Source organism: Argiope bruennichi, chromosome X2 (assembly GCF_947563725.1).
Source record: "Argiope bruennichi chromosome X2, qqArgBrue1.1, whole genome shotgun sequence".
In the NCBI taxonomy this organism is placed as follows: Eukaryota; Metazoa; Arthropoda; class Arachnida; order Araneae; family Araneidae; genus Argiope; species Argiope bruennichi.
Genome location: NC_079163.1, coordinates 29,016,611 through 29,037,791, shown reverse-complemented (window position 1 = coordinate 29,037,791; position 21,181 = coordinate 29,016,611). Strand labels below are relative to the sequence as shown.

Here is a 21,181-nt window from a genome sequence, read left to right as displayed (position 1 = left end):
TACTTTTATTTTACTACAGTAAAATTGACCCAGTTTTACAATTTTTGTAAGTTTCCAATAATATTTATAATTTCAAAAAATATTTGCATTCTTTAAAAAACTAAGCAAACTAAGCCACAAGCATTTACAAAAAGTTTTCATTTGTAATTTTTATTAAGAGCTATATTTTATGTAGAAATCTCATTTTAAAATCTAAGCAGTATTATGGATACATATTCATATAATAAGTTTTGTATATCCAAAGACTTAAATAGCTTTTTAAAAAGTTTAGCATTACCAGGCAAAATCTTGTTTTTTATCAGCATATTTTTTTAAAATTTTAGCATAATTTTTTTCATATTTTCTCTTATATTATATTATATTATATATATATATATATATATATATATATATATATATATATATATATATATATATATATATATATATACACACACACACATATATTCTCAATAATGATATAATTTATTGAAAATAATGATAATTCTTTGGTTAAAAATAATACACAGCCAGTAACTACAAATCTTATTAAAATTCTGCATCTGAAATACTTACAATAAGAAAAAAAAACAAACATTTCTAACAATAAATATAAATGCATAGAAACATATGAATACAAAAAAATAAATTAATGTAGAAAATGGAGGTGAAAATCCAAACAATTTTTCATGTGTCATGTAAGAGAAATGCAGAAGCTGTTTGTAAAATGCCATATAAATTATAAATGAGCAAATGTCTTATAATGATAGGCAGAACACAGGACAAGAATACCAAAGCAATGAGTTGATACCATTAGCCTGCTTTGGAAATTCCTTGTTCAAGATCAGATTTTGGTATTCTGCCAAAGGATGGATTAGTACCAACATTGGGGTGCTGTTCCTAAAAGAAATCAAGGATATCAGAGAAATAAATCTGTTGATTTTGCTAATGGAAAAAAGAGGAAAACACAAATCCACACTCTTATAGATTTTGAAATATCACAATTTCAGTAACTTCATGCAAATAGAGATAAGATCAATCATACAATCCATCTGTAACAATTCGCATAAAACCTATATTTATTATTTGAGCACAAATCTATAAAATACAAATTAGGTAATAAAACTTCAATGAAATGGAAGCAAAACAAAACAATATTCTTAGCTATAACTCAACCTTTATTTTCATTAAACTGAATGAATGAACTGAAACAATGAGGAGCAGTGTATTAAATTATTTTCAACAAGATAAATTATCTGCTCTCAACAATATTATATTATATATTATATACATATATAGCAAACCACATTACAAGAAATAAGTTTTGAATCAGATTTTATATCTGTAGTAAATTTTTTCATCTGTACAGCAAATGTAATTCTTAAGATTTAATTTTCAAATTGTAACCTGTCTTTGGTTAAAAGATTAATCAGAATATTATAAAATCTAAATACATCAGTAGAGAATAATAATGTAGTAAAACATAGCTTCATAGATAAATGGCCATATGCTAATATACTTTGGCTAAAGCACAATACATATTTTTTTGTTCAAAAATTTGTAAATGAAATAAATCAAAAATTTACTGCATGTTTATAAAAAAAAATCATTGTATGTTATTGTTTGATTATTTGCAAGAAGTTGTAAAACTACAGCAGAATATATGCTGCAAAAGATAGGCACCCCATTTCTGACAGTTTCCTAAGTTAATAAAACCAGTTACATATTTTTTTAAATACAACAGAAAAATTCAGCAACATTCAACTTGCTATTGAAAAGAAATCTCCAACTTTGCTGACAATTTATTGTAAATTTTAAGTCCAAAAATAATTAAAAATGAGTAAAATATAGAATATTTATTGGTGCAAAAAGAAAAATTAATTCCATAGGAAGCACTAATGTACATTTTACAACAAAGTTGTAAAGCAATGGTTTTTTAATGAAATAATTTTAAGTGGGCAATCTCATTTAAAAAAAATTACAGGATATGGATACTTTTACGTAGAAAATTATGCTAGCAATTTTCACTGTTTATACTACATCCTATAACTCCCATTAAGTTAGATCACATATAATTTTTTATTTAAAAACTGCCAATGTGAACTGTCGATTAAATTTAGGAACAACTGGAATTTATAGAATAGAATCAGAATATCTCATTCCTACAAGGACCGGTTTTCTTTAAGATACATTCAGACTTATAAATAAATGAGATAAGTATTCTTTCTCAGTAAACTTTTCAATAATATTAAAATAAATCGATTCAAGTTCCTTCTTCTATAATAACTATCTGAATGCAATATCTGATTCATACAGCATACTCTTTAAAAGACCAAATTAGCAAATAGTAATTCATTGCTTTGTATTTACAAATACTTTTTCTGTTCTTAATTTATATAATCTGGCATGAGACACACATGTGTTTCTCAACTTCTCTTTCAAATAATGATCATGAGACAATTTACATCTTTAACTTAAACTACTAATCCTAAAATAACTTTAAATCTTGATCTATGGAGACTGCTTAACTAATAAATAACCGATGAAGACACATCCACTAGAGCTGCATAATTGCAGCATTTCTGAAATTATTTTTTAAACTTGCATTTTAATTTTTAACTTTATTTGGCTACATTTTGATATTGAGAATCAAATGATTAATGAAGATAGAAAAGAAATAATAACAACAAGGACTGAAAAAGAATCAACAAATAGTAGAGACACAGAATGGGACTGCAGACTGAATAGCGCTACAAAACATCAAAAATATCCAATGCACAAAGCAAAACATCAGAATTCAAAAAATGATGTTTTCTCTTCTTGAATTAGCCAATGGAATTTCTCTTCACCTCCTCCTTCTCACCCAAATCTTGCCTTTGCTCTCTTGATTCGTTTTCCCTCACTTTTTCTTGCTCACTATTTTTTAATTTTAGCTTCATTTTTAAGGTGCTCCTATAGGAACACATATCCTATAATACAGGTTAATTCTTTTTTTTAATACAAAGTAGATTATTTCAATTAGAAATGGTCTGCCGAGTGATAACTTGGCTTTTTAAAAAATTGAATTCTTTTGAAAAAGACATTTTGCAGCATTGCTCATTTCTGAGCTCTACAGCTGTCACTGCAATAACCTAACATACAAAATAAACAGATAAGTTTAGCAAACATTCATATTCCTTCTTTACATTACAATGTGTGAAAACACATAGTAATAAATAAAAATATCTATGAAAGATACATTCATATCTATTTGTTAAAAATTCCAAAGAGAATGGGAGTTGTTTAGAAAAATATTAAAATCCTATTTATGTAATTCTCACATGATGTTTAAAAGATATTTAATTAAACATTATTTTAGTAGAGATTTAGATAATTCTAGGCCATGACAATTTTGTGAATTCTATGGGTAAGTTGCATGCATAGCTGGGACAACATAATGAATCTTAAACATCTTCCAAATTTGGACGTTTAATAATTTATAACATTTCAAAAGACTATGAGCTATCAAACATCAAACATGAAGAAGCATAGAAACATTAGATGTTTCAGCAATAGTTGTATTTTTTTCACCCAGGTCAAAGGAAGTCCTCATTACTCAAAGCAAGCAATTTGTTTGTGTTCACACATGAAACACCATACAAGTCATTTCAAAAGTCAAAAAATTTATTACAAGCATAACCTAATATTGAAATCTACGCAACATAGAAAAATAAACTTAATCTTCATATCCTGGTCACAACGAAAGGAAAAGAGCAAAGACGAAATATTAGTAGCAATGGTTTTGAGTTTCTTTTCAATAATTAAATAAATAAAATTGTTGTTGCAAAGTACATTTTAAATATTTCAAAAAAAAAAAATATTAAATACAGAAAAAAAAATTGTATGGTAAAAAATTTTGTGTCCTTAATTTTTTTTAATTCCATGATGTGGTAAAAACTATTTTTTATTGCAAAATTTTAGAAACATCGCGAAAAAGCGTAAATATTTTACTTGATTTTTAATTAATTAAAATTCTAATTGAAAATTTAAAAAAATATCTTCGAAAAGCACACTTCTATCCTCCAAAGTATATATATATAGCTGCTAAATTTGGTAGGTATAAGTGAAACTGTCTGGTTTGCACAGTGACAGCACATAAACACACAGACAAATAAATAGACAGAAGTTTTTTCCTGATGCTTAAGCGTCAAAATTTAGTTAAAATTCCAGTACATTTTCTAGCCAAAAGCTAATAAAATTTTAGAACACACACACACACACACACACACACACACACACACACACACACACACACACACACACACACACACACTTATGGCTACTAATAAACATTTCTCCACACTGAATTTACACAATTGATTAACGTAATTACACATTGCTGTGAATTACAATTCAATAGAGTACAATAAAACCACTTTAATGGGACATTCAAGGGATCGCTCGGAAACATATTAATAAGAATGACGATCAAAGGTGTAATGTACTAAACAACCTTCACTATAAAAAGAATAAAAGCAGTTAAGTGCCATTTTCATTCAATCGGAGGCAAATTGAGCATTCTTGTTTCACAACCTATAAGGTTTAAGTATGCAAGGAATAACTAAAATAAATTTTTCACAATCTGAAACATTAAAAATTAAAGAAGTTTCGACATTTTACTAGTCGTAAAAAGTTTGGCACAGTCCATATTTCATACTGCCTTTTCTGGATAAATATCCCAGCATTTCAATGTACGTTGATGCCTGTTGTTGAAAAAAAGAGGGAGGGCGAAAAAAGACCATTAAGAGTTTCTGCATAATAAATCCCCTTGGTCTATCTGGCCCTGCATCCTCCCAACTCCTCTTTTTGACGGGTTTTTTCCCCTCTTGATGCATTCAATCAACAAAACATTCAGACCATGCCTTCGATTTGTTGTCTCCAACGACTGAAGAAATAAAAAAATAAAAAAAATTTTATCTGCAATTTTCAATAATAATAATTCTATTAAAGAGCCTTTTTTTCTCCGTCAAAATTAAGGATTATTTAAGGTGATTGAAAATGGTTTACAAATTTGAGCCCTTTTTATGATGCTATGCACCCTGATAATGAATAATAATCATTCCCAACTGAATCAGCAATAAATTATGTTTATTAATTTTCTGTCATTAGTCGTCAAGTGATGGCACACACTTATTTAAGTGGAAGAAAAAGTCTATTTATAACCTTATAGGAAAAAATTAAATCCTCAAGAATAGTAAGCCATTCTTTCTGGACATCAGCAATAAAAGACTCACACACTTGACAAATAATATATTAAAGAAATTCTGAATGTGTAAATCCAAGAAGAAAAAAAAAAAAAAAAAAAAAACCAGTCAGCCTTCATTTTCTTTAGTATATCTTTCAAGTTACTTGAGAATAGTTAAACTGCTTAATTACAACAGATAAGGTTCTCAGAGAAAAAAAATAATACTTCCTTCAATAGATAAACTCATATATATAATTTAAATCTTAATTAATTTCTAAATTTTTACCTTAAATTGGTCCATGTTATTTCATTCTAAAATGTTCTCTAATTTCCTGGTCGAAATTCGACTTTTTTATTTAATTATTTCTAACACACACTCTTAAAAAAATTGAATAAAGGAATAAAAAGACCTACACATTCCTTTCAAAGATACCTAGAATTCTCTTTCCTAAGTTGACACGTGTCAAAGAAATCCCTATCAGAATCTCTTAGTAAAATAATGAAAGGGATTTTTGTTTTTGTTTGTTTGTTTCTTTTCTCTTGTGCGAACAGACGTGTTCACCTTTCATCCCCATGCACAAATTATACTTCCTGTGATGAAATAAATTACTGAAAAAGTCTCTTCTTTTCGGCTGAGCATCTGCCGAAAGCATGTTACATATTATATTTATTAGGAGTTTCTCTTATGTGGAGAATTAATATAATTTAACTTATACCTACATACTACACTGATCATTAACAAAAAATACAACAAAGCATCGCAAATATAAATTATCATTAGTGATTCTGATTTTTAATTTTATATTTTATTAAAAAAATTAATAAGTAATAATTTTTTAAAAATTTTAAAAAATATCCATTTACTGACAACAGTATTCAAGACTGTGTTTTAAAACTAATATTTATTCTCAACAGCAACCTAATTCAATATTTTGAAAAGAACACAACTGTCTGCTAATAAAAATAATAATTTATCAGCATTCATTCAAGAAACTGTTTAGGACAGCCCTTACGATTAATACAGAACATGGAAACATAAATAAAGAAACAATATCTCCCATACAGGTACAGTTCAGTAAAAGTTATAATTTAATATAAGAACACTCTGCTTTTTTTTTTTATCATACATGCAACGAAAGTTAATAGAAAGTAATGTCAATAGAACTAGGAAACTTATAATAAATTTCAAAACCTAGGAATATTTTCACAGTTTAAGTAAATATTTTGAAGCATTATTGTCTAATTACAAAAAGAAAAAGAAGAAGAAAAATTAATTTATGATACACTAAAAAGCTAAAGTATGGAACCTTAAAAAAATATGAGTCACAAGAATTTGCCATAAATGAGAGAGAAAAGAACGAAACAAAATTATAAAAATATACCACATTCAATCTCCAATATTAAATAGAATAAACAGAACAAGCAAATTAGACAACTTAATTTCCATACTACACATAATTACAAACTATATAGTACTGTTACTTACTTCCTTTACAATCCTAAATGTGACACATGATAATACATATTTCTGACTTTTCTTTTTTTCATTGTAAGATATATATAGATATACTTGAATTAAAAGAATTAATGCATAAAATCCTAAAATAAATGTTTCAAATTCATACCACTTCTTTAAACATTTTAAAACATGTCTTACTTGAAACCTTTTTTATCAGATCACATATGCCAAAAGCAATATAATGAATGTCATCGTAGCTACCAAAATCCAAAATAATCAAACTAAATCTTTAATTATCATCTTGCTTCTTAGTATAGACAATGACTGAATTCTTGGTGACTGTTCTGAACAGCAAGTATCAACCAAGATCTTCTAATAAATAATAGAACCGAATTTTAATTTTTTATTTCTAAAATCAGATTTCAGCTATATAACAAAAAGTGTGACATAAATTTAATATAAGAACCAGTTCATATTCTCACCACTTGTGCAGCAACTATTTTGTTTTAATTCAATACTCTTTATCTAGTCAATTTAATCCTGAAGATAAGTCATTATATCATCAGGACATTCAATAAAGCTGACTGATACAAATATGCAATGTGAGCACATAAAATATGCAAAATAGATACACTACAACAATCTCAAGGATAGAGATGCATTCTATCATGGATAATGAAACCACAAACCAGACTACACCATTTATTTACTAATGGAAAAACTGGTAACTCATTTATCCATATAGTGACATTAAAAATTTGCATTACAAAATGACCCTGCTGAAGATAAATTGTGAAATTAATCTCAGAGATTAACAGTTAAAACTTTGAAAGGTGAATTTGTTCAACAGCAATAATTTGATGAGATGCAGAACAGTATCAATGCCCATCAGTTTAATGATATTCATTATATTATGAAATCCAAGCTTATTTAAATCAATTTTATATTTCCACAAATTTTAATAATTTCAATTTTTTTAAATTATATATCGAATCCAATAAATTTTGATCTTGTAATCATTTACAAGAAGCACGTTAGAATACAATAACTCATTCTGCATGTAAAATAAATAAATCAACAAACAAATACAATTGTAACAAAATATTTAATATATTAATTAACCAGTAGCAGAAATATAACTTAAATTTTAACAAGACCTTATATATCCATACTTACTTCGTTCAGGATAGCAAAGTTGGCTTTTTTATCACCAGGGTGGTTAATTGCACAAGCTACATATTTTACATAAATAATTTTATCTGCAAAATGAAAAGTTTTATTTTCTGAAGAAACAGCTGCATCTTCTTGAACGGCATGTTTGCGCCGTGCAAAGGCACGTTTATCCTGGCCGGAGGTACGTTTGTTGCGTGCAGTGACAGGCTTGTCTTCTGCACTGACATGTTTCTTTTGTGCAGGAACATAGTTGTCTACCGCAAAGACAGATTTGTCCCCAACAAAGATAGGCTCATGCCTGGCAGCGCCAAGTTCATAAGGTATGAACACAGGTCTATCAAGTTCAAACTGCGCAAACACAGATTCATCCTGGACAGGTTCGGCAGCAACGGCAGGTTTGCCTGGTATAAATACAACTTCGTCCTGTCCAATCATAGGGTAATCCGGCCGAAGCAAAGGTAAATGCTGTTGAAACACAGCTACTTCATGTACACCCATAGTTTCGTCCCATCCATCGACAGCTTCATCATGTAAAAACAAAGATGGGTTCCGTGAAACTCTAGGTACCTTCCATGAAATGACAGGTTGGTCCCGTACAATGGCAGAGGCATCCTGTACAACCATAGGTTCCTCCTGCTCTGAGGTGTTTTGACATCCACTGAAGCGGCTCCGTCATCTTCTAAGACGGCTTCGTCCTCCCCCTCCTCTACGGGGGCTTCGTCCTTCTTTAAGGGAGCTCTGTCGCCGTCCTCTACGGGGGCTTCGTCCTTCTTTAAGGGAGCTCTGTCGCCGTCCTCTACGGGGGCTTCGTCCTTCTTTAAGGGAGCTCTGTCGCCGTCCTCTACGGGGGCTTCGTCCTCCTCCTCTACGGGGGCTTCGTTCTTCTCCTCTAAGGGAGCTTTGACGTCGTCCTCTACGGGGGCTTCGTCCTTCTCCTCTAAAGGAGCTTTGACGTCGTCCTCTACGGGGGCTTCGTCCTTCACCTCTAAGGGAGCTTTGTCGTCGTCCTCTAAGGGGGCTTTGTCGTCCTCCTGTTCGTGGGCTTCGTCCTACTCCTCTAAGAGGGCTTCGACCTCCTCTTCTACGGGGGCTTCGTCCTTCTCCTCTACGGGGGTTTCGTCCTTCTCCTCTAAGGCGTTTTCGTCCTCCTCCTCTACGGGGGCTTCGTCCTTCTTCTCTTAGGCGTTTTCGTCTTCCTCTTCTAAGGGTAGGTAACGATCGCCAATCATAGATAGTATTCCAAGAGTCGTTGATCAAAAAACTGTTCTCAATTGCTGCGCGTACTTTGATCGCCGCCTCTCTTTCCACTTCTGAGACTTCGGGCTCTTCAGCAACAGGTCTAATTTGTTCGACAGGTCTAGGATTTAACATATGCCAACCGCGAACAACAGGCTCTTCATCTGCTTCAAAAATCGGCTCTTCATCCGATTCAAAAACAGCCTCCTCGTCAGATTCAAAAGCAGCAGGCTCCTCATCAGATTCAATAAAAGGTCCTCCATCCATTTCAACAACAGTTTCTTCATCCACTTCAACAAAGGGTTCTTTATCTACTTCAACAACTGGTCCATCTTGAATATCAATAGGTACTAATATAATTTCCTTAATGGCGAAACGCAAAGCAGCAATATATATATTTCTAGCATATCCTAAAAAAAAAAAAAAAAAAAAAAAAAGTAAAATGTTATGCAGAATAAAATTCTTACAAATAAAAATTAAACAATATATATATATATATATATACATGTAAAGATAATTTTGAAGATGCATGACCGATAAGAAGAAACTTCTGAAATTTTAACTTTGATTTATTTCATCCGGGAGATATAATCTGTACAAGGGAGAAGCAATAAGACAATGTATCCGTCTACATCGTGATACAAACGCAAAAGAGACAGAAATTTCTCCCTTAAGTGACTTTACTATGAGATTCTGACAGGGATTTCTTTGCCAGGTATCGATTTGCGCAAGGGAATTCTGGGTATTTTTTAAAAAGATAAGTGGTTTTGAGGATTTTTACCCCTTCATTCGAGCGTGAGAAAATGCAGTAATCATCAGTTTTCTAAAGCATATTAGAAATAATTAAATAAAAAGCGGGAATTGGATCAGGAAATAAGAGAGCTTTTTTGAACGAAGTTAACGTGGGTTAATCTAAGATAAAAATTAGGAAATTAATTAGGCTTTAAATTAGAATAAGAAATACCATTACAATTTTCGACCCAAAGCAAGACGTGGAAAGGCACCAGAGCTCTTTGACTCACAACTCTACCTTACAGTGGTGTCTAAGTAAGATGTTAAAATTTAAATGCATATTAACAGTGATACCTAAGTTTCCTTTACCTTCACATTAATATAAAAGTCCATTTCAATGAAGAAAGTAGATATAAAAATAAAAAATACTTGCAAAAATATTATGTAAAATAATCAACAATACTCATAAAAATAATAAAATGTGTAATGTAAAAATGATATTTTCAGCAGAAACTCAGCTGATAGTCTCTACTAATGGTGAGCATTGTCTCTAGAGTATGTTTGCATAGTGTCTTTTAATAGTAAAAGGCTCAACAAAATTATCAATTTAGGCATAAAATAATGAAATAGTAAATTGAACTCAAACAATAATAAAAGATGAACATAATTATGCTTTTATATAAAACACTTGGACATGAAATGAATAAACATGAAATCAAAAATACACTTATTATAAATATTAATACTGAAATAAATGGTATAAAAATGTGAAGTGTTTGTGTAAGTTTGAAAAGAAAAACATTTATCCCATTAGGTTTTTAGTAGTGACACTCAATCGCCTGAAAATTAGGACACCAAGAAGAGGAATGTAATTATTGTTCTCGTTATACTCAAATTCAGCAATATTCGTTTCCAAAGAGAATTGAATATCAAAGATAAAATTAGAAAGAGATAAGAAATTAATTGGAAGGTTGACCCAATACTCACGTTTCAATAAGACTATTATGTTTGAATACTTGTTGTGATGGCACCTATCACAACATCATCATCATGAAGAAAAAGAAAAGACTAACTTTTATCAGAAGAAACGACGGGCCAACCTAAGTTAAGTTTTATATGAAAAAAAAATAAAAAATAAAAAAAAAAAAAATAGGAGGGATAAAAGTGTTTAATTTTTTTAAATTTAAATTATTATTCATGATTTAATTTATCTGGTGGGTAATTTCTTAATTTTCACATATGACAATATCAGTAGCCTTGTTTGTTAACACATTTGGTTCAGTTATTTCATAATTTACATCTGAAAGTTTAGTTACTATTTCATATGAACCTGAAAAACTGGTGATAATTTTCTACGATTTGAATAGTTAAATTCCTCATAAAGTACAATGTCACCAGGTTTGAATGGAGAATCGATGAATCTAGCATCATATTTTATTTCTATCATGCTATTTTATGGTATTATCTTTTTTTGATATTTTATGGTATTATCTTTTGCTCATTTTCCAGTTTCTTTTACTGGAGAATAGAACTGATTTTGAATTAAAGGAGGATAATAAGGTAAAGTGCCAAATAACAAATATGGAGGAGAAAATTTTGTAACAAAATGGAGTGTTAAATTATGTTCACTGATTGCTTACTTGTTTTAAAAGTCTAGTCCAAGGAATTTTAGTAGAAAAATTGATCTTGCATTTAAATTTAGTTACTATTGATTGATTAATGTCTTTCAGATTTCCCATTAATTTGTGGGTGACGTGAAAAGGTTAACAGATGCTACATACACTAACTCCTGAGGAAATTCTTGAATTTAGGTGAGGTAAAAACAACATTTCTATCAGTTAATAATTTGGAAGGTACTAAAATTCGGAAAATCTGCATTAATATAAGTTTCACAATTTTCATTTTTGGGAAGGAAACGCTCAAACATATCGTTACATGATCAATTACTTCATGATTTTTTTTTTTTTAGTTTAGTTGTAATAAACGAATCCACCAGCAGTATTGACAGAAAATTGGCAGTGTATTCACAGGGACAATCTGTGGGGGGCACAGTTGTAAAAGGGTAAACTTCTTTCACTTTCCTTTTTATTTAATTGACAAACATCACAATGTTTGACAAAAAATGCAATATCTTGAGTAATATTGAGGAGTAATTAGATTTATCATTTTTTGAGTGCCTAGATACCCAAATTGCTCACGAGCATTTCGTAAAACTTTTTTCTGTTAAGAGAAAAAGATACAACTATTTTAAACAGATTTTTCCTTTTAAATACAAGAACATCATTAATATTTTTATATTTAGTGTTATCCACATTGTATAAATTTTGATAGTGTTTCATATCATCCACTTTTATATCATGCACACATGTATCTTTATCGCACTTTTATATCCTGTACAGAATGCTGGAGATATTGAACAGTACGATACTTTGATAGCACATCAGCTTCAACATGTTCCCTTGAAATATTTAACTTCATGCTTAGTTTTAAAGAGCAAGAAAATAATCTTCCCCTTAAATCTTTAAGTCAAAACTGATGATTAAAAGCAGAGGTTGGGGAGGATTTTAGTCGATGTACAAGGCAGAAATGGATGAGTCTTTAAACAAAAACATTCTTTTTGAAGCAGCTTGCTCGAAGTCATATAAAAAGGCACTAAAAAAAAGTCACAGCTATCCAAGCCATACATCAGACTTCAAACACATAATACAAAGTCCTATATATATTGAATATATTTACACAAAGTCTATACAAATGTGTAGTAACAGAGTAAAAATAGATACCCAGTTGTTACAGTGATCAGGAGATTCCTATAAATGGCTCTTCTCTCATGCTCACAGTGAAAACAGGGATCATTTTTATAAACAAATGTAATATGCATAATGCAAATGTTATAGTTAACATAAGAATGAATAAATATCACAATATACTTTACATTTGACTCATACATAAAAATAAGTATATTTTGCAAATTCCCTCAATTCATCTTCAGTCAGAGGTTTAGTAAGAATATCAGCAAAATTATTTTTACTACTGACGTATTTTAATTCAAATATTTTATCATAAACAAGACTTCTTGAAATATGATATCTTGCATTAATTTGTTTCGTCCTATAGTTTTCTATAGGAGAATTTGAAAAATTAATGTCAGCTTGATTATTACAATGCAGTATGACACTTGTTTTATCTCTTAGTAATTTTAAATTTTTACATTCTTCTAAAATTACATACAACACACTTGAGCTCTTTCGAAACTTCAATTAATGCAATATATATTCAATCTCCGTTGTTAACAAAGCAACACATTTTTGCTTAAAAGTCTTCCAAAATACAGGTACTATGTATATGAAAAGTAAAATTCTCCCCATATATAATATCCTATCATTGTGATTAGCAGCAAAATCAGAATCACTATAACTTTTTAGATTCAATTTATTAATTTTAAATAACTCTAAATAACCTTTATTTTTATTTACATCGCCAAGAAGTTTCAATAAAGCATCCCAGTGGATATTTCCCGGATTATTCTGACATTTTGAAAGAATTTTAACTCTAGATCTAATATCTGGTCTAGTACGATTGGCATGTACAATAGACAACCTATAATACTTCTATATGGTAAACTAGACATTTTATCAATTTCATGCTTAGAACTAGGACAATCCAGCTTAGATAATAAACTACCTTTAGATATAGGCAATAATGATATTGGAATTTTATATTTCTTAAATCTTTCATAAACTTCATCAATATAATCCATTTGGTGAATATACATTTTATCTTTAATTTCTTCAAAATTTATACCAAGTAATTTCTTAGTCTTTCCAAGAATTTTTAAATCAAAAATGTAATTTTAATTCTTTGATAATGTTGGTTATACAGTTATATCAACATACAACAACAACATTTTATCATCATAAATGTAAACAAAATTCAACAAGAAAGCTTCAACAAGACTCCACACGAGCTCACAAGGTTAAAAAGACAGAAGAGTGATGGAAGGAACATTTTCTGGACGTGATATCATCTGGAGAATGGGCATAATACTCGCCGAATCTCAATCCCATGGTTAAAGTATATGGTCCATTTTGGAGTCTAGGGCATGCACTAAACAACATAAAAGTTTGGACTCTCTAAAACAATGGCTTCTGAAGGAATGGGATATATTAAAGGAAGAAGACTTGTGGCCCATTGCTGAATATTTCAATAAGCGTTTGCACCTCTGCATCACTGCAAAAGCCGGCCAATTTGAAACCAATTAAATTTATTTAACAGTAAATGCCTAATCTTATTATTATTTGTTATATTTTGTTTATTTATTTATTTTTAATCAAGTTATATTAAAATTTATTTGTCCGAGTTTTCTGTAGCACCCTATAGAATCTCTCACTAACTCCAATTTGTTCCGCAGTGCGTTTCTTTCTTTCCAATCTTATACCCTGCTCGTCTAGATATTTACTAAATTTCTCACGTATGCATTCCATTTCCATTATCAGTTCAGACATTTAGAATTTTCAAGTTCAAATGCAAAAAGGCATTTGAACCTTTACTAAATAAATTAAATACTTCAGCCTTTTCTTTCATCTTTCATCAGCCTTGTCACGTTATCTGAAATAATCGTCTGTTATAGTTAAAAAGTACTTCTTATGTGCTCTAGATGCAGATGGAAGAGGGCCACATACTTTATATATGCACCACCATTTATATGAATAACTTTAATGGTCCTTTAGACATAATTTGACTAGAAACTTTAAAGGATGTTCTGGTTTTGGCTATCTTACAATCCTCACATTCTTATGCTTCAATTTTGGTAAACCCGACACTATTATTTTGACTAGTATTAACAATATATTTAATATTAATATGACCAAACCTTTCAAGCTAAATATTTATCTTATCACTCTATAATTGTATTAGTTACAATTGCATTAATCCAGGGTTGCATTCCATCTTCCATGTCAGATATAAATTTTCGACACTCTGTAGATACAGACAAATATAATGTTGAGTAGGCTCAATCTTTTCTAAGATTGTAGTCTCTGTCAGTTACCTTTTCAGGAAATGGTGGTTCCATTCCCAGTATAAATTTCCAGCAACCTTTTTCCATAAAACTTTTACATCTACACTCCACGAATGATAATTGGATGTGTTTAACATATCAATAGTAAATTCTATTAAAGTTGTCAGGAAAACTCCATGTAGTGGCAGGCTATTGATGACTGTTTAATAACGTAAAAAAAAAGTCCTTGCATAGATTCAAATTATCTTTTGAGATCAAAACTGTAATCGGCTCTCCATCTCAGAACTTTTTGAGGCTACAGTTTTATATAAATAATCAATGCCTCTAAGAGAAAATTCTATCCACTAGTCAGTCTCACATTAAATCTCCAAATTTCTCTGCGGCCCATAACCATAATGATGATTAAAAATAGAAGTTGTTGTGGATTTTAGTGGAAGTACGAAGCAAAAATGGATGAGTCTTTAAACAAAAACATTTATTTTGGAACAGCTTGCTCTAGGTCATATAAAGAGACATTAAAAAAAAGTAATAAATGTCACAGCTCTCCCAACCACACATTAGACTTCAAACACCTAACACAAAGCCTCTTTATATAACGAATAGATTTACACAAATTTAAGTCTATGCAAATGAGGAGTAACAGAATAAATATAAATACCCAATTGCCACAGTGAGTAACAGATTCCTATCACAAACAAAGGCAGCATGATCAATATACATTTTTTCCCATGTTAATAATAAACTTCATCAAGAGTATCCATATCTATTGCTAAACATTCCAATTCAGTAACGCAATAATTATTTTCATAAGGCATAAAGTTCATGAATGATAAGATAGAGGATTCAATTTACCAAAACAGTTAGACTGTTTAAGAACACCTCCAATGGTTACCCAAGATGAATCACAGAAAACTTGAAGAGGTAAATTAGATTTATATAGCTGTAACACTGATTTAGATATTAACTACTTTTTAACAGTTCAAAAGCTTTTTTTACATTCTTCAGACTATTGCCCCTATATTGCGACGTCAAATTTTTTTTTATGAAGTAGGAAAATTGGTCGAATTTGTAGTAACTGTAAAATTTGTACTTAAATAATAATAATAAAAAAGAATAAAAATATATATAAATTATTCGTAAGATTCCAGACTCGAACTGAGGACCAGCAAAAAGCAGCAGAAAACACCATGTCGTTCTATCCACCAGGCCATACATTATTCCTATAGCGCAACAGTCTAAGATTCTTAATAAGATTAACCACTTCAAGTTTCAAATGCGATGGAAATCTCGTCTGAAAACACAATGCTAAGAATACGGATAATATGTGCGCATGTGCAAAAGCTCGACACTTAAAATTTTAATTACAGTTATAGATGTATCGACGTCAAAATTTCTTAATGAAATAGGAAAATTGGTGGACTTCGTAGTAACTGTAAAATGAGTATTTAAATAATAAGAATAAAAATAAATAATAAATATTCGTCGGTTTCCACACTCGAACTGAGATTATTTAAGGGCCTCTAATTTTAACATAGGAATAAATAAATTTATAATAAACATTTACAGAACCAGGATAACCTTGAAGTTGTTTGATTCTTGGAGGTTGTCATTTTTTTAATACTTTCAATAATATGGTTATAAGGAGAAATACATCTTTCTTTGATTACAAACCCTAAGAAATTAATTTTGTCTCGCGAAAATACACATTTAGAAAATTTTAACTTAATGTTTTATCTTTCACACATTTGGAACATCTGTTTTACATTATCACGATGTTCCTCTAATGAATTAGAGAAAACTACTATGTCATCAAAATAGTGACATGCAAAATTTGAAAAATTATGTTTATTCACAATTTTATGAACAGTTTCTATTAAATATTGCAGATGCATTATTAAAGTCAAAAGGCAATACTTGAGATTTCAATAAATCATCAGCAGTTATAAAAGCCTCTTTTGTTTATCTTGTTCATGTAAGAGTATGTGCCAATAACCAGATGCAAGATCCAAAATTGAAAAAACTCTGAGCAGCAGTTAATTTGTCTAATAAAGTATCTATTCTAGTCAGGAGCTCTGTGTCAGATTTGCAAAGGGAATTGATATTTATAATAATTGATACAAAGACAACTTTTTCTATTTTCATCTCTTTTATATGCTAAAGTGACAGGGGAGGAATAAATATTAATAGATTCTTTTATTAAACCTGCAGCTAACAAATTTTTTATCCACTTATCTATCTCAATTTCATTACAAGCAGAGGTTCTATAAGCCCTTTGTGAATAAGGTAAATCAGATGTTAAAATTATTCTAGGAAGTTTCATTCTTATTCTGCCAACATCATATTTATTTTTTGTAAACACAAAAAAATATTTTGACACAAGAGATAACAAAGGGTTAGATAGTTGTTTACAATAAGAGGTGGAAAAATTTTAAGGTAATAATAAGAGGTGGACCACCTTTTAAAGGAATTTTTTCAGATTGTTAAAATTTTAATATAAATTTCACTCAGATCACATTTTTAAAATTATACACAGAATAAAAATAATGGATTTGCAAAAAGATTTAGAAATGCAAAATTTTAAATAATACTTAAAAAAATTATTTTCCATATCATTTAAATATGCAGTTCAAAATATACTCAAGAATACACAATATAAATCTTAAATTGATGTAAGAAATTGTGATATTATCTATAAATTCACTCATATTCTTTCATTTCTTGAGTCTGAAACGTATGCTGGTGATAAATATTAAAATTCTTGAACAATTCAATCACCTGTTGATGAATCACAATTATAGAAAAGCAAAACATTTAGAGCATCTTAATGGAGAGCAGCACACTTAAACTCAAACACAATGAGAAAGATTGTGATGAGAATGAAACACATAAATGACATCAGTAAATGAATGGATTATTTGGCACAGGGAAGGAGTTTGAGAGTGAATGGAGCCTTTCTAAGAAATGATGACATAGAGCACACTCAAAGAAACTGAGCATCACAGCAAGAAATTAGTGCAAAACAGGAAACAGATGGCATGGGATACTTCATCGGCATTGTGGTTTCGATGACTGCAGCTGAGAAGTAAGCTAAGAACTTAAGCCTCAGGAACAAATGGCATTGTCAGTCAGACAGGATGAAATCTATGGGGGTGCTGGATCTGCTACATTGAACATCTAAGTTTACTGGGAATTGTTGATGTGATCTGCATACTCTTGGTGAGTCACTGAAGAAATTGCAGTATCTAATGCTCCCTTGGTAAATTTTTATTATTCATTTGTTTTAAGGTTATATTTCCAAATAGGTATTATCCTATTGACTTATAAATTTGTAAACATGATTTTGCAAACAAGTGGACAAAAAGAAGAAACTTCTGAAATTTTAACTTCAGTTTATTGCATCTGGAAAGCATAATTTGTACAACAGAGAAGCTATAGGACAATGAATGTATGTATATCGTGAACAAGTACAAAAGAGGCAGAAATCTGCCCCCTCAGTGACTTTCTATAAGATTCTTTTAGGGATTTTTTTTCTCGCCACATGTTGACTTAGGCAAGGGAATCTTTTAAAAAGATGAGTGGGGGTTAGGGAATTTTATCCCTTCACTTGGAGCATAAGAAAATGCAATAGTCATCAGTTTTTTTTAGAGAGTACGTTAGAAATAATTAAATAAAAGACAGAAATTGGACGTGGAAATAAGAGAGCACTTTAGAATGAAGCTAATGTGGGCTAATCTAAGACAAAAATTTGGAAATTAATTAGGATTTAAATTAGATTAAGAAATATCATTACATACATATATTGGTATCTATGTAGTAATGGCATGCCAATCACAAACATTAATTACATAAGTCTATCAGCATACAATCTTTGTCAATTAACTGCAGCTTAAGTATAATTTTTCATTAATATCCCAGATCTCTTTGAATTTATGAATATTTCAAATTAAAGTGGAAATTTGATTAATGTGACAGTGGCTAACATTATTTGTATTATATTATCAAAATCTTCTGGTCCAGAACTGACATATTTAAATACACATGAAAATACCCATTTAGTGTGATCACTACATAAATTATAGTTATCAGTTTGGAAGCAGATAACTAACCTATCCTTTATTTTCAACCAGTCTTAACAATTGACATTTGCTCCCCTTGTAAAGAAACATTCAAGAATTAACTTTCCCATTTCCACAGGGGTTTGCATTCTTTTGCCCAGATTAGAGCCTTCTAGATTGGTTTAAGTAATCAGCTATGCTGCTAAATCTGGCTGAAATCTGTTGAACAGCCATAAACTACTACTACCTGCAATTAAATTACAATAGCAAAAATGGATAAAACAAGAAGAAGAAACTGATTTATGCTTTAAAGAGCAAACTGAAGTTCTCAACAGACAGTAAAGTTTACCTAAAACGAATCCACCTTAAGTCGTGGCATAGCTGAAAATTTCATACGCTATTTTTTTTTGTAAAGTTACGAGCTTTGTGTCAGCACGCTCAAATAATAAACACTGATGATTTGGACAAGGATAAATGTGTTCATGCAAATACTGGAATGAGTCAAGCATTTGATATTTTGACACACAGCATGTCCTATCATTCAACGAATTAAAAAAAAAACAAGTATGAAGAATATATAAGTGAACCACTAAGGAATGATTGCTGATAGGCAACAATTATGAAATATTTTTATTTGTCAATATTTGAAAAATCTATAGATAGCACAGAGATATGCACTTTGTCTCCCTTTATCCTTTGATAAGAGAGATATATAGCCCATTTTATCCAATTTGAATATTATTACCAAACAGTTAATGTTATCAAAATTTTTAAGTCCCCAAATCATCACATTAAGCAACATCTTCTTTATATTTAAGATCTATTTTAAGCAAACAAATATTTCAAATGTTCATGTATCATTATAAAACATAAATAAAGAGCTACCTTTACTTTACAAAAATGTTGCATTTGACAAAATGTATAGAAGATGGTTTATTTGATGGCTTAATATTGCAGAAATAGTATCATTTATAATTTTAAAAAAAATCCAGAAAATATACTTTACAAACAATAGTTCATCTTAAATTACTTTGAATATTTTATGTTTTGCTTTCCATAAACTTTCATCAATCAATGCTCATAAAACAGCAGTACTTAGAAGAATACAGACTGAAATACAACCTTGAATATGCTTATTTTTCATTGCTAAATGGGATTTTAGAATCAAGAAAACTAAGAAGTTGAACAAAATGTGTAAGTAATTATGTGAAACAATAATTTCGATACTTTAAAATTAATAACACTAATTTTCCTAAATTTAATTTTGAGATGGAAATTGATATGTAGACCATATTTGTGTGGAAATTCCAAAAAATTGTCAATAGCAACACATTGGCTAAAAGTCTAGAATTATGTTATTTAAAATTGATATCAAATTTCTCATAAATGACACTTGATAATTAAATGCAATCAATATTTAAATTCGTGAATGCTTCTCTAAAACTTCATTTCCAGATTTCTAACCTGGGTGACTTAGTTTATTATTCAACATTAAAAATTCATGTGAAGTGTTTTTCATTAACATTATAAGGAAAGTGGAGAAATTAGATGCACCTACTTACTATTGGCGGATATCAACAAATGACCTGGTACACCGATTTCATACTTAGCAATTCCCTCTCGTTTATGCACCGCCTCTCTGATCTCAGTATTCACGAACTGTAATCCCGCAACTTGTTTGGAAGTGAAGGATCAACGGGGTTTTTACCTTACTGTGGATGGTCGCCAAGAGTTATCGCCAAGTAGTAAACAAAGCGAACGATAGCTCACCGACGTGAGTTACCTATTCGTTTCTTTCTTCTGATCCGTTGATCTGTTCGGTGTGAAGCGGTTCTTTTAAATCCGCTTTAGCAAATAGATCCTAATTTTTTTGCCTTCGCTGTAATCCGGTTTTGTGCTTCCGCTTTGGCATAAAGTTCCATTTAGTAATGATATTATTAAAAAAGAATATTAATAAAAACGAATAATAAAAGTTTAGTTATATGCTAATTAGTAAATTAATTACTTATATAATAAAACGTTTTTTTAAATAAATTATTCAATTTAGTAATACTTATTTTGTTCAAATATATGTTATTATTTTTTAATGATACCAATAACTTTTTGATTATGTTTTAAATATTTAGTGTCGTTAATTAAGTAGCATTCTATTCATTAAGTTGTATTGAATAATTACTCCTTGAGCAGTTAATATTTTCTCTCCCTTTTTAATTCAAGTTTCGGTATAAAACTGACGTCAATGTTGACAAAAGAGCTGAAAGTTTAAAAAATTGTTATATGATAAAATACTATAAAAATGACAAAAA

General features: G+C 29.9%; 1 protein-coding gene across 2 annotated transcripts; it reads right to left on the bottom strand.

Moving 5' to 3' along the window:
- Window positions 1–459: 459 nt before the first annotated feature.
- On the bottom strand, window positions 460–20,666 carry LOC129959923 (uncharacterized). 2 transcript variants are annotated; one of them, XM_056072826.1, is made up of 3 exons: window positions 20,434–20,666; window positions 7,839–9,481; window positions 460–879 (listed from the first exon to the last, which is right to left on the bottom strand). In XM_056072826.1, the coding sequence occupies exon 2, from the start codon at window positions 9,336–9,338 to the stop codon at window positions 8,508–8,510; it is 831 nt and encodes a 276-aa protein (XP_055928801.1). In that variant the 5' UTR covers window positions 9,339–9,481; window positions 20,434–20,666; the 3' UTR covers window positions 460–879; window positions 7,839–8,507. The 2 variants fall into 2 exon arrangements, with proteins under 2 accessions (XP_055928801.1, XP_055928800.1); XM_056072825.1 differs by having other exon boundaries at window positions 20,438–20,666.
- Between the last annotated feature and the right edge of the window lie 515 nt (window positions 20,667–21,181).

Excerpts from the sequence above, each read along its gene's own strand:
- LOC129959923 (XM_056072826.1), bottom strand. The coding sequence starts at position 9,338 with ATGGATGGAGGACCTTTTATTGAATCTGATGAGGAGCCTGCTGCTTTT.